The 15101-nt window shown below is 45.9% G+C and overlaps 1 protein-coding gene across 1 annotated transcript in view; it reads right to left on the reverse strand.

The window, feature by feature from the left end:
- Nucleotides 1-12332, reverse strand: part of LOC138349923 (uncharacterized) — a 24659-nt gene extending 12327 nt beyond the window's left edge. The window contains exon 1 of the mRNA XM_069299913.1: nt 12117-12332. Coding sequence (XP_069156014.1) covers nt 12117-12332 — 216 coding nt within the window. The remainder of the gene's footprint in view (nt 1-12116) is intronic.
- Between the last annotated feature and the right edge of the window lie 2769 nt (nt 12333-15101).

Consider the following 15101-nt stretch of genomic DNA (forward strand, 5'->3'; position numbering starts at 1 on the left):
ATGTGGGTATGTTTGGGGGAATAATACAAGTGGGTATGTTTGGAAATAGTGATAGAAGTATGTGGGTATGTTTGGGGAATGATAAAAGTATGTGGGTATGTTTGGGGGGTAGTGATAGAAGTATGTGGGTATGTTTGGGGGGTAGTGATAGAAGAATGTGGGTATGTTTGGGGATAGTGATAGAAGTATGTGGGTATGTTTGGGGGAATGATAGAAGTATGTGGGTATGTTTGGGGGAATGATAGAAGTATGTGGGTATGTTTGGGGGGTAGTGATAAAAGTATGTGGGTATGTTTGGGGGTAGTGATAGAAGTATGTGGGTATATTTTGGGGTAGTGATAGAAGTATGTGGGTATGTTTGGGGGAATGATAGAAGTATATGGGTATGTTTGGGGTAATGATAGAAGTATGTGGGTATGTTTGTGAAATATTAAATGCATGTGGGGTATGTTTTGTAAATTACTGAAGTATGCGGGGTATGTTTTGTAAATTAGTGTTCATTAAGTTCGTATACTTCATTTGGTATGCAACCCACACTATCCTGTGAGTCGTAGTGGAAACCACGTCAATTTTGTGAGCACTACTGGATCTCATACCCACTCCTGTGAGTTGTAGTGAACCTCATTTCCATCATGTAAGCAGTTCTGGATCCTCCATATAAATCTTGTCAGCAGTAGTGGAACCCCCCCCCCCCCTCCTCGCTTCATGCAGGTCGGCGTTCAATCCCCCGACCGTCCAAGTGGTTGGGCACCGTTCCTTCCTTCCCCCGTCCCATCCCCCAAATCCTTATCCTGACCCCTTCCAAGTGCTATATAGTCGTAATGACTTGGTGCTTTCCCCTGAAAACTCCCTCCCTCTCTCCCCCACCAAACGCATTCTGTTAGTAATAGTGGATCTCACACTTATGCAGTAAGGGGGCAGTGCCCCCCCCCCATGCCCATCCTGAGAGCATTAGTGGGAAAGCTTATAAGGGGCACGTAATGGGTTTAGGTACCTGACCCCCCCATTTATTTTAGGTAAGCAGCGCTGATGAGCTAGTTACAAAACCAATTTAACGCGAACCAATAGTGTGTTCATTGTTTGTCAAACTCGTATCACCTTGACGTCAAGATAACCCGTAACTCAAATACTGTTAGCCAATTACATACAATCTTAACTTTCTAATTGAAAGTTCAAAAGCAATCTAAAACGCCGCAGTTAAGATCTCCAAGTATTTGGAGATCTGAGATATATTTGGTTATATTGTATGATTGTACTCTGAATTAGATAGTTTTGTCGTAGTGATTTGGGAGTTCGAGCAAGCGCAAGCAAGACCTATTCCGAACTTTCCTGTGAGGACTTAAGGGCGCATATATACCTCTTAAAAGGTTGTAACCTCCGCTATACCTCTTAAGGGCATTACCTATGAAGCAAACTCGTTGCTTCACTGGTGAGTCCAGCTTGACCGAGGGTGACCCTCTCGTACAAGCGTGAGCCAGCAATGTATCACCCACAATTACCTTTTGGAGTCGAGATTTCACTTCGCACGATTTTTGCTGATGTTTTTGATCTTGGTAGTACAGGCGGGAGTCTCCGTGAGGGCCGGAGCTGACAACTCAGACGGGGGGAGTTTCTTGATCATTTCTTACCGTTAAACACGCTTGAGTGACAGCGAAATTTTACATTTTTAAAATTTTGCCCCGAGGGGCGAGTTTATTGGGCAGCGCCACTCATCCTGTGAGTGGACACACCGCCATAGTGACAGTATTGGGCAGCGCCACTCATCTTGTGAGTGGACACACCGCCATAGTGACAGTATTGGGCAGCGCCACTCATCCTGTGAGTGGACACACCGCCATAGTGACAGTATTGGGCAGCGCCACTCATCCTGTGAGTGGACACACCGCCATAGTGACAGTATTGGGCAGCGCCACTCATCCTGTGAGTGGACACACCGCCATAGTGACAGTATTGGGCAGCGCCACTCATCCTGTGAGTGGACACACCGCCATAGTGACAGTATTGGGCAGCGCCACTCATCCTGTGAGTTTTACACACCGCCATAGTGACAGTATTGGGCAGCGCCACTCATCCTGTGAGTGGACACACCGCCATAGTGACAGTATTGGGCAGCGCCACTCATCTTGTGAGTGGACACACCGCCATAGTGACAGTATTGGGCAGCGCCACTCATCCTGTGAGTGGACACACCGCCATAGTGACAGTATTGGGCAGCGCCACTCATCCTGTGAGTGGACACACCGCCATAGTGACAGTATTGGGCAGCGCCACTCATCCTGTGAGTGGACACACCGCCATAGTGACAGTATTGGGCAGCGCCACTCATCCTGTGAGTGGACACACCGCCATAGTGACAGTATTGGGCAGCGCCACTCATCCTGTGAGTTTTACACACCGCCATAGTGACAGTATTGGGCAGCGCCACTCATCCTGTGAGTGGACACACCGCCATAGTGACAGTATTGGGCAGCGCCACTCATCTTGTGAGTGGACACACCGCCATAGTGACAGTATTGGGCAGCGCCACTCATCCTGTGAGTGGACACACCGCCATAGTGACAGTATTGGGCAGCGCCACTCATCCTGTGAGTGGACACACCGCCATAGTGACAGTATTGGGCAGCGCCACTCATCCTGTGAGTGGACACACCGCCATAGTGACAGTATTGGGCAGCGCCACTCATCCTGTGAGTGGACACACCGCCATAGTGACAGTATTGGGCAGCGCCACTCATCCTGTGAGTTTTACACACCGCCATAGTGACAGTATTGGGCAGCGCCACTCATCTTGTGAGTGGACACACCGCCATAGTGACAGTATTGGGTAGCGCCACTCATCCTGTGAGTGAACACACCGCCATAGCAGCATGTACAACACTCCCCAATAGGAAGAAAACCCGCTGGGTTGTGTTGATGATGTTTGTTAAGGTTGAGTTGGCTCATGTTAAGGCTTACCCCGACTATTGGCTTTCCTGTAACACAACCCGCCAAGCGACTTACAACCAGGTCCTCGGTTACTGCTGGGTGAACAGTTAAGGAGCGAAGTTTGTGGACTCCTCTTTGACCAGAGGTTCGAACCCCGGCCGACATCGCCCTGCGAGAGTTGGAGCACACACACACACACACACACTCAGAGGGGCCGGTGGCTGAGCGGACAGCACGCTGGACGTGTGATCCTGTGGTCCCGGGTTCCATTCCGGGTGCCGGCGAGAAACAATGGGCAGAGTTTCTTTGACCCTGATGTCCCTGTTACCTAGCAGTAATTAGGTACCTGGGAGATAGTCATCTGCCACGGGCTGCTTCCTGGGGTGTGTATGAGGCGTGGGAAAAAATTAGTAGTTAGTAACAGTTGATTGACAGTTGAGAGGCGGGCCGAAAGAGCAGAGCTCAATCCCCGCAAGCACAACTAGGTGAATACAACTAGGTGAATACACACACGACTTACCACACACACACACACACACACACACACACACACACACACACACACACACACACACACACACACACACACACACACACACACACACACACACACAGACACACACACACACAGACACAGGATACAGAATAGGAGATGAAGTACTTAATGAAACAGACAGAGAGAAAGATCTAGGAGTTGATATCACACCAAACCTGTCTCCTGAAGCCCACATAAAGAGAATAACGTCTGCGGCATATGCGAGGCTGGCTAACATCAGAACGGCGTTCAGGAACCTGTGTAAGGAATCATTCAGAATCTTGTACACCACATATGTAAGACCAATCCTGGAGTATGCGGCCCCAGCATGGAGCCCGTACCTTGTCAAGCACAAGACGAAGCTGGAAAAAGTCCAAAGGTATGCTACTAGACTAGTCCCAGAACTAAGAGGCATGAGTTATGAGGAAAGGCTGCGGGAAATGCACCTCACGACACTGGAAGACAGAAGAGTAAGGGGGGACATGATCACAACCTACAAAATCCTCAGGGGAATCGACCGGGTAAACAAGGATGAACTTTTCAACACTGGTGGGACGCGAACAAGGGGACACAGGTGGAAGCTGAGTACCCAAATGAGCCACAGAGACGTTAGAAAGAACTTTTTCAGTGTCAGAGTAGTTAGCAAATGGAATGCATTAGGAAGTGATGTGGTGGAGGCTGACTCCATTCACAGTTTCAAATGTAGATATGATAGAGCCCAATAGGCTCAGGAATCTGTACACCAGTTGATTGACGGTTGAGAGGCGGGACCAAAGAGCCAGAGCTCAACCCCCGCAAGCACAATTAGGTGAGTACAATTAGGTGAGTACACACTAGTACCCGAGCTGAGAGGTATAAGCTACGAGGAGAGACTGCTGGAATTGAACCTCACTTCGCTGGAAGACAGAAGAGTTAGGGGGGACATGATCACTACATTCAAGATTCTCAAGGGAATTGATAGGGTAGGTAAAGACAGGCTATTTAACACTTGGGGCACTTGCACAAGGGGACACAGGTGGAAACTGAGCGCCCAAATGAGCCACAGGGATATTAGAAAGAACTTTTTTAGTGTCAGAGTGGTTGACAAATGGAATGCATTAGGAAGTGATGTGGTGGAGGCTGGCTCCATACACAGTTTCAAGTGTAGATATGATAGAGTCCAATAGGCTCAGGAATCTGTACACCAGTTGATTGACGGTTGAGAGGCGGGACCAAAGAGCCAGAGCTCAACCCCCGCAAGCACATCTAGGTGAGTACACACACACACACACACACACCAGTAGATTGAGGTTGAGAGGCGGAACCAAAGAGCCAAAGCTCAACCCCCGCAAACACAACTAGGTGAATACACAGATGAGATATGACGAGATGAAGTGAATGGGAATACCATACCAATAATAGGGGGCCTCGTAGCCTGGTGGATAGCGCGCAGGACTCGTAATTCTGTGGCGCGGGTTCGATTCCCGCACGAGGCAGAAACAAATGGGCAAAGTTTCTTTCGCCCTGAATGACCCTGTTACCTAGCAGTAAATAGGTACCTGGGAGTTAGTCAGCTGTCACGGGCTGCTTCCTGGGGGTGGAGGCCTGGTCGAGTACCGGGCCGCGGGGACACTAAAGCCCCAAAATCATCTCAAGATAACCTCAAGATAACCTAACCATGGGCAACAGAATTTAGAAAAAAAAAGACTGTACAAGATATGGTGGATTACGTCACCCAGAAGTGCGAGGAAGCTGCAGACAGATTTATCCCAGCCCAAAAGGAGAAAAAATTCAAGCAACAGAAGAATCTATGGTTCACTCAGGAATGTACGGTAGGGAAGCAATTGAGTACAATAACTTGGAGAAACTACAGAAATAACAGAACACCGGAGAACAGGGAGAGATACCAGAGGGCCAGGAATGAGTACCTCAGAGTGAGGAGGGAAGCAGAGAGACAGTTTGAAAATGACATCGCGAGTAAAGCCAAGACCCAACCAAAGCTGCTCCACAGCCACATCAGGAGGAACACAGCAGTGAAGGAACAAGTGATGAAACTGAGAAAAGACGAGAACAGATACTCAGAGAATGACAAGGAGGTGTGTGAAGAACTCAACAAGATATTCCAGGATGTCTTCACAATAGAGTAAGCAGAAGCCCTTGTACTAAGAGAGGAGGCGACCAACCAAGCAACCTTGGAGGAATTTGATCTCACCAGTGATGAGGTCAAAAGGAATCTGTTGGAGCTGAATGTGACAAAGGCTGTTGGGCCTGACAGAATCTCATCACGTATAATAAAATAAGGTGCAGAAGCACTAAGTGTGTCACTCTCTATGGTGTATAACAGGTCACTGGAAACCGGAGACTTACCGGAAAGTTGGAAGCTAATGTGGTCCCAATATACAAAAAGGGTGACAGGCAAGAGACACTGAACTACAGGCCGGTTTCCCTAACTTGTATACCATGCAAGGTGATGGAGAAGATCGTGAGGAAAGGCTCGTAGAGCATCTGGAGGCAAATAACTTTGTAACACACCACCAACATGGGTTCAGGGATGGTAAATTGTGCCTCACAGGTTTAATAGAATTCTATAACTAGGTAACAAAAATCAGACAGGAAAGAGAAGGGTGGGCAGACTGCATTTTCCTGGACTGCTAGAATGCCTTTGACATAGTACCCCATAAGATGCTGTTACAAAAGTTGGAAAAACAGGCAGGAGTAAAAGGTAAATTGCTTCAGTGAATAAAGGAGTATCTAAGCAACAGGAAACAGCGAGTATGTTTGAGGGAGAAGACATCAGAGTGGGAGAGATGTCACCAGTGGAGTCCCACAGGGCTCTGTACTTGGTCCCATCTTGTTTCTGATATATGTAAATGACCTTCCAGAGGGTATAGACTCATTCCTCTCAATGTTTACTGATGATACAAAAATTATGAGAAGAATCAAGACAGATGAAGATAGACAGAGACTACAGGACGACCTGGACAAACTGGAGGAATGGTCTAGAAAATGGCTACTAAAGATCAACTCAGGAAAGTGTAAAGTAATTAAATTAGGCGAAGGGAGCAGGAGGCTGAACACAAGGTACCGTCTGGGAGGTGAAATCCTGTAAGAGTGAAATAGAGAGAAAGATCTGTGGGTTGATATCACACCCCACAGTTGAGAGGCGGACCAAAGTGCCAAAGCTCAACCCCCGCAAGCATAACTAGGTGAGTATACACACAAGACACACACACACACACACACACACACACACACACACACACACACACACACACACACACACACACACACACACACACACACACACACACACACACACCAAAACCACAAAGCTATTTTTTTATTACTTTCACCCTTGACTGAGCGTTGTGAAAACGTAATAACACTTAAGAAACATTGTAGTTGCGTTGTGATATGTGGGAGGGAATGAGACAACTCCTGGAGTTTCCCCTACACGTGAAAGAAGGTGACTCGAGTTCATTGATAAGTTTGATATCCGAAATATAAACATTATTGCGACCAGGAAGATGGGTGGAGCACGCTTGGAAAAGCCAAGTTGTGTTTGGCTTTTGACGTATTTGGGGGATATACAAGAATTAAATATATATGTTTGAGGGTGGTGTATGTGTGTGTGTGTGTGAGTGTAGCCGGGTGTGTTAAACTGGCACAGTAGCTGGGGTGTCCTTGGAGGTTATCCAACTGGTGGCCTTGTTAATCTTAGGTGTCAGTGACCTCCATTCTCTTGGTTACCTAGAAACTACTTTACGCTTGAGTCTGGTTATATCCACGTATATCCGCTTCATCCATTGAATGACAGAGATATATAGACAGAGATTGAGTGAGCGGGTGTTTGTGTGGTTGTTTTAAGGTATGCAAGATCGAGTTGTAATTAGCTCCTGGACCCCGATTTTCTAAATGAACTGGCTCCCTGCCTATATTTTTCTTTCATATCTATCATAATTTTTCTATCATAACATTTAGATTTATTACACACACACACACACACACACACACACACACACACACACACACACACACACACACACACACACACACACACACACACACACATACACACACACACACACACGCTGCCTGTAGAAATAGATCCCACCTGCTTATCATGAGGGACTTCAATCACGGAAGGATAGACTGAGAGTACAGGGAACTGCATGGAGGTGAGGATACGTGGAGAGCTAAACTATTGGAGGTGGCGACAAGAAACTTCTTAAGCCAGCATGTCAGGGAACCCACAAGGATGAGAGGAAACGATGAACCAGCGAGACTTGACCTAGTCTTCACTCTGAACGACTCCAACATAAGGGATATCGGTTTCTGGGTCCCAGTGGGAATGAGCGACCACAATGTACTGACGTTTGAGTATCTGGTTGAAGAAGAGTTAAGAAACTCGAGGAGAGGAACTAAAAACAAAAGGCTGGCATTCCGAAGGGAAACTATGAGGAGATGAGAAATTCCTAACAGATATAACATAGGAAACAGAGCTCAGGGGAAAGACGGCCCAAGACATGATACACTTATGTAAAAGTGTCAGGAGGTCGCAGACAAGTTTGTCCCAGTCCAAAAGGAAAACAACGAAATGCCGAAGAGAAACCCATGGTTTAATCAGAGATGTAGGCTAGCTAAGCAGCAAAGTAAAAGGGCGTGGAGAAACTATAGGAATAACAGGACACTTGAGAGCAGAGAAAGATACCAGAGTGCCAGGAATGAATATGTCAGGATGAGAAGAGAGGCAGAAGGGCATTACGAAAATGACATCGCAAGCAAGGCAAAGACTCAGCCTAAATTGCTGCACAGCCACATCAGAAGAAAAACAACAGTAAAGGAACAGGTAATAAAATAGAGAATAGGGGCAGACAGATTCACTACAAACGACGAGGAAGTGTGCGAGGAACTAAATAAGAAATTCCAGGAAGTCTTCACATTAGAGCAAGGGGAGGTTCCAGAGTTAAGAGAGGGAATAGTTAACCAGGAACCACTAAAAGAGTTTGAGATTTCCAGTGGGGATGTAAGGAAGCTCTTGCTAGAGTTGGATGTGACAAAGGCTATAGGCCCAGATGGAATCTCTTGGATACTAAAGAAAGGAGCAGAAGCACTGTGCCTGCCACTCTCCATAGTGTATAACAAATCACTGGCAACAGGAGAATTGCCAAAAATTTGGAAGACGGCTAATGTAGTCCCGATATTCAAGAATGGGAAATAGAAAGGGGGCACTGAACTACAGGCCAGTGTCCCTAACTTGCATACCATGCAAGCTGATGGAGAAGATTGTGCGAAAAAAGCTAATGGAACATCTGGAGCGAAAGAACTTTGTAACACAGCATCAACATGGGTTCACAGATGGCAAGTCCTGCCTCAAAGGACTAATTGAATTCTACGACCAAGCAACAAAAATCAGGCAAGAAAGAGAAGGGTGGGCAGACTGCATATTTTTGGAATGCCAGAAAGCCTTTGACACAGTACCACACAAGAGGCTAGTGTAAAAGCTGGAGATGCAGGCAGGAGTGAAAGGGAAGGTATTCCATTGGATAAAGGAGTACGTAAGCAACAGAAGACAGCAAGTCACTGTGAGGGAGAAGGTTTCAGATTGGCGAGACGTCACCAGTGGAGTCTTGGAGGGTTCAGTCCTTGGACCTATACTGTTTCTGATATATATAAATGATCTCCCAGAGGGTATAGAATCGTTCCTCTCATTGTTTGCTGATGATACAAAAATTATGAGGAGGATTAAAACAGAGGAAGATAGTAGGAGGCTGCAAGATGACCTAGACAGACGGAATGAATGGTCCAACAAATGGCTACTAAAGTTCAACCCGAGTAAATGCAAGGTAATGAAACTAGGCGGTGATAATAGGAGGTCAGACACAGGAAACCGAATGGGAGATGAAGTACTTCATGAAACGGACAGAGAGAAAGATCTAGGAGTTGATATCACACCAAACCTGTCTCCTGAAGCCCACATAAAACAGAATTACATCTGCGGCATATGCGAGGCTGGCTAACATCAGAACAGCCTTCAGGAACCTGTGTAAGGAATCATTCAGAATCTTGTATACCGCATATGTAAGACCAATCCTGGAGCATGCGGCCCCAGCGTGGAGCCCGTACCTTGTCAAGCACAAGACGAAGCTGGAAAAAGTTCAGAGGTATGCCACTAGGCTAGTCCCAGAACTAAGAGGCATGAGTTACGAGGAAAGGCTGCGTGAGTTGCACCTTACGACTTTGGAAGACAGAAGAGTAAGGGGGAGACATGATCACTACCTACAAAATTCTCAGAGGAATTGACAGGGGTAGATAGGGAAAAACTTTTTAACACGGGTGGTACGCGAACAAGGGGACACAATTGGAGACTTGAATACCCAAATGAGCCAAAGGAAGGTTAGAAAGAACTTTTTCAGTGTCAGAGTAGTTAACGGATGGAATGCATTAGGCAGTGATGTGGTGGAGGCTGACTCCATACACAGTTTCAAATGTAGATATGATAAGAGCCCAGTAGGCTAAAGAATCTGTACACCAGTTGATTGACGGTTGAGAGGCGGGACCAAAGAGCCATAGCTCAACCCCAGCAAGCACAACTAGGTGAGTATAAGTAGGTGAGTACACACATTCAGAATATAGCCATAAAATGGTTGCTAAAGTTGTGCCCAGTAATACAAGGAGAATAAGATGAACAAAGAATGTCTGAAGCAATATACAGCTCCTCGGACAGAAGCACCTGAGAGCTCACATCACACTAAGTTTCTCCTCCCTCAAGCTCACAAGATGGCTGAGTCTCTGGACACAGAGAGCCACGGTGCCAGCCTCACAGGACGAGCTATGCCTCATTAGGTTACAGCCACAGACCAGTCTTGGTCGGTGGCACAGAGACCTTTAATTAATTCTGGCAGTCTTTGACTGCACCATGGCTGACAGTCGTCCATATGCTCTAAAGAAAACAACAAATTTTGGTGCACATATTTACCTCAAATGGAAACCTGAGGTAAAATTCGTCTCACAATATTGGGACCGTTCGATGATCAAACGGAGATAATACCTACCTGTCACACCAAGGTTCAGGGTTCGAATCCCGGGACGGCCCGGGGATTATTTGCTCATGAATCTGTTCTGTGTTGTGTAAGTTCTTTCTTCTGGTGGATCCTCTGATACCGAGGCGATGGACGAGTGTTTATGACTGCAATGTTGGCTTCAGCAAGGTTATATCCACTGTGTTTAACATCTGCTTTGTTATATCTCAGTGATTTAACACAGGTGGAAAACAGGTGTTTAACATCTCACAAACCTTATTTGGTTTGTGCCTTAACACTATGCTAGATAATATATTCCAGTGGTATAAAGTCTTGTCAATGTTGACATTTCCTCTCTTCCACTGGATCGTGTAAGATTACTCCCCCACATACACACACACGGGTATTCGAGCCTGATGCGGTACACCTCTATTTTCCCAGTGTTCCGTTTTAACCAAATAAGTGGTTCATAATTCGTGTAATTGTTGTACCATCCCGCAGAGCCTGACGCTGCACCTGCTGCAGGTTGGTCACTGTACATCTTCCGCATTGATCTGCCTCATAATTACACACAGAAATCACAAAGGCGTCATACACCTTGGATTTGTTTACCTCTTAATTGTTTTCCTAATACGTGCTAGACTCGATCGTATGTAAATATGTACATTCCAGCGTTTAGCTGCTATTCTTGGCAGCCTTACCTGCAGTGCCATTCACCAATATCCCCCCTAAATGTCTTGGCCACCCAGTTGATGAGTATTCGACGACCTTGACGTCTGAGTGTGTGCACAAGCGCTTGCCGGTGAATGAAACTTGTTAACTCAGTGGGCGCAGTCTAACATTGCCTGAATTGATGAAATATTTGTGTTGAGAGCCGAGTGGGGGGGTAACACGAGCTAAAACACAGTCATGCCATATTCAGCCTGTCGATGGCACAGTGCCTGTCTGTCCGAGGGCCAGAGGTCGACCCGGGGCAGATGATAGATGGATCTAGGTAAATATCCCGTCCAATGTACAATTCTTATTGGCTTTTGTCCGAATTTACATAAAGCAAATATCATTCTGATTCGCCAGGCTGGTTAGGTTTTGGGCGGTCGTAAGGAGATCCATTTCGGAAGAGCGAGCATACTTATTTGTGGTAATGTTGGTAATGTTTGTTTCTCTAGAGCGAGACGGCTTCGTTTCCTGCGAAGTCTATGTTCCGTCCTCGATGGTTTATATGGTTGGGCATCGTTCCTTCACTAAACCTCATGTCCCAGTTCCTTGTCCTCATGTCCCAGTTCCTTGTCCTCATATCCCAGGTAATTATCCTCATGTCCCAGCTCCTTGTCATCATGTCCCAGTTCCTTGTCCTCATGTCCCAGCTCCTTGTCCTCATATCCCAGCTCCTTGTCCTCATGTCCCAGTTCCTTGTCCTCATGTCCCAGCTCCTTGTCCTCATGTCCCAGCTCCTTGTCCTCATGTCCCAGCTCCTTGTCCTCATGTCCCAGCTCCTTGTCCTCATATCCCAGGTAATTGTCCTCATATCCCAGCTCCTTGTCCTCATATCCCAGCCCCTTGTCCTCATATCCCAGGTAATTGTCCTCATGTCCCAGCTCTTTGTCCTCATATCTCAGCTCCTTGTCCTCATATACCAGCTCCTTGTCCTCGCATACCAACTTCTTGTCCTCATATCCCAGCTCCTTGTCCTCATAACCCTTCGAAGTTTGGGATATGTCCCAATAGTCATACTGGTTTAATGCTTTTCTTCTGATAATTTCTCTTGCTTTTCTTTCTTGGTCTTCTGCTCGGTGAAAGATTAGGGGAAGAAGGTAGTCTGAAGTGATCAAATGCAAACTATTGAGAGCTTCACAGTTCGGAAAACAGTGCATGGTTACAGTGTTGTGATATTCTAATGCATATGAGAATAATTTTGAGGCAATTAAGTGACTGGACCCTGCATTCTGGTGGATCCCAGACACCTGCCCTAACCGACTCGGCCACGAAGGTACAGAAGACGACCAACCCGGAACTCTACTGAATTTTATGGGAGGTTCTGGAGGCCCCAAACCTGAGCCCAACCCAGGGCTTAGTTGGGGTGGGGTGGGGGGTGGGGGGTAAGAGTGTGAACACCAGTGTGAACAAGAGTGCAGAATACCCCCGTTGAATAGCAGAGGTGCAACAGGTACTCTGAGAGAGAACTCTATCAACATTAGAGGCCCGAGACTGTTCAACACGCTTCCACTACACATAAGGGGCATAACTGGCCGACCCCTCACAGTGTTCAAGAGAGAACTGGATAAGTACCTCCAAAGGATACCTGATCAACCAGGCTGTGACTCATACGTCAGGCTGCGAGCAGCCGCGTCTAACAGCCTGGCTGATCAGTCCAGCAACCAGGAGGCCTGGTCGACGACCGGGCCGCGGGGACGCTAAGCCCCGGAAGCACCTCAAGGTCAAGGTAACCTTGCCATGTGATCGGGTCGACTGTAAAACCCCTGGCTTTAAACACACACATTCCTCTCAATGTTTGCTGATGATGTCAAAATTGTGAGAAGAATCAAAACAGATGGATCAGACAGAGACTACAGGACGATTTGGACCAACTGGAGGAATGGTCTAGAAAATGGCTGCTAAAGTTCAACTCAGGGAAGTGTAAAGTAATGAAATTAGGCGAAGGGAGCAGAAGGTTGAACACAAGGTATCATGTGGGAGGTGAAATCCTGCAAGAGTCAAATGGAGAAAGATCTGGGGGTCGATATCACACCGAACCTGTCCCCAGAGGCCCACGTCAAAAGAATATCATCAGCGGCATATGCTAGACTGGCCAATATAAGAACTGCCTTTAGAAACTTGTGCAAGGAATCGTTCAGGACCCTGTATATTACTTATGTAAGACCAATCCTGGAGTATACAGCTCCAGCCTGGAGTCCATACCTAGTTACACACAAGATGAAGTTATAGAAGATTCAAAGGTATGCCACCAGACTGGTCCCGGAACTAAGAGGAATGAGCTACGAGGAAAGGTAAAGGGAGCTGAACCTCACATCCCTGGAAAACAGAAGAGTAAGGAGAGACATGATAACCACCTACAAAATTCTCAGAGGAATTGACAGGGTCGACAAAGACAAACTCTTCAGCACTAGTGGGACACGAACAAGGGGACACAGGTGGAAACTTAGTACCCAGATGAGCCATAGAGACGTCAGAAAGAATTTTTTCAGTGTCAGAGTAGTTAACATATAGAATGCATTAAGTAGTATTGTGGTGGAGGCTGACTCCATACACAGTTTCAAGTGTAGATATGATAGAGCCCAGTAGGCTCAGGAATCTGTACACCAGTTGATTGACAGTTGAGAGGCGAGACCAAAGAGCCAAAGCTCAACCCCCTCAAGCACAAATAGGTGAGTACAAATAGGTGAGTACACACAGGATTAAAATGGAACCTGTATTGATGCATAATAAACTTTGTTTTTGTTTGAAATATTTGTTTAGCTGCTCTAATCTTCAAGTTTAAGTTCATGAAAATTCTTTGCTTTGATGGTCTCAGAGGTGGATAAAAGTTTGCATATTTACCTAAATTTACCTGAAAACTGAATTCTCTAGTGGTCTCGAAGGCTTTTCAAAGATACCCTTCAATGTTCCTGAGTTTTTTTCCCAGCAGAACTTTAAACTGAATTATTATCTTGTTATTCAGGGCTTCTACGGGCTCACCATAGCCCGTGCTACTTGGAACTTTTTGTTCCAAGTAGCGAATCTTAACAACAACAATCAGGGCTTTGGCGGGTAGGCGGTTCCATGGGTTTATTATCATATGTGTGTGGGAAAAGTCTCTCCTGTTTTCTGTCACTTTATAAGGATTACGAATCGATGTGTTGTATTAACTTATTGATGAATTCAAATAAAATTCAGAAACTTGATTCATAAGTGATTGAATTTATAAATGAGGTAAATAATGTACTGTAATTATGTGCAAACTAAAAGAAAGTCATAATGACAGTATTTACCTGAGGGCCGTAATGTCTCTCTATTGGTCTCGACGAGGACAGGAAGTCGGCGGCTTGTAATCATTATAATTATCTGCTATTTGATCTAGATTTAGATTAAAAGCTACAAAAATTATTACAGTTGGGGCTGGAGCGAACAGGGGGGGTTAATTACAGTCATAGAAAAAAAATAATTTGTTGTCACTTGGCAAAAACTTATTTTGAGGTCGTCTGGCAATGATAAATCATGAACAAATCCACAAGGGCCATGATAAGGGCTCGAACTTACACCCGAGATGATCCTAAACGCTGCCTTAGTCGACTAGGCCACGACATGGTAAAAGAATTACAACCGGGAATTCCACTGAATATACACAGATCGTGCAGCCTCTCCGAGACACAAACCAGAGTTTTATACAATTCCCCCCATGCACTCGGGCTCTGCTAACAAGCTGTTCTACCTCTTCATTACACACAGAAATCACAATTATAACTTCAGGTATAAATCGTGAAGTTTGTTTTACTAAGTTATACAATTTATACTAAACAACTTCAATTTTGTTTGCTAACTCTAACCACTACTAACGAAAGTAATGGTGTGAGGTATTTTTTAATGACGATAATCGCTCTATAAACCAGACTAAGCGATTTCTCGCGAACAGAAGTGACAACACA

This window comes from Procambarus clarkii, chromosome 43 (genome assembly GCF_040958095.1).
Source record: "Procambarus clarkii isolate CNS0578487 chromosome 43, FALCON_Pclarkii_2.0, whole genome shotgun sequence".
Classification (NCBI taxonomy): domain Eukaryota; kingdom Metazoa; phylum Arthropoda; class Malacostraca; order Decapoda; family Cambaridae; genus Procambarus; species Procambarus clarkii.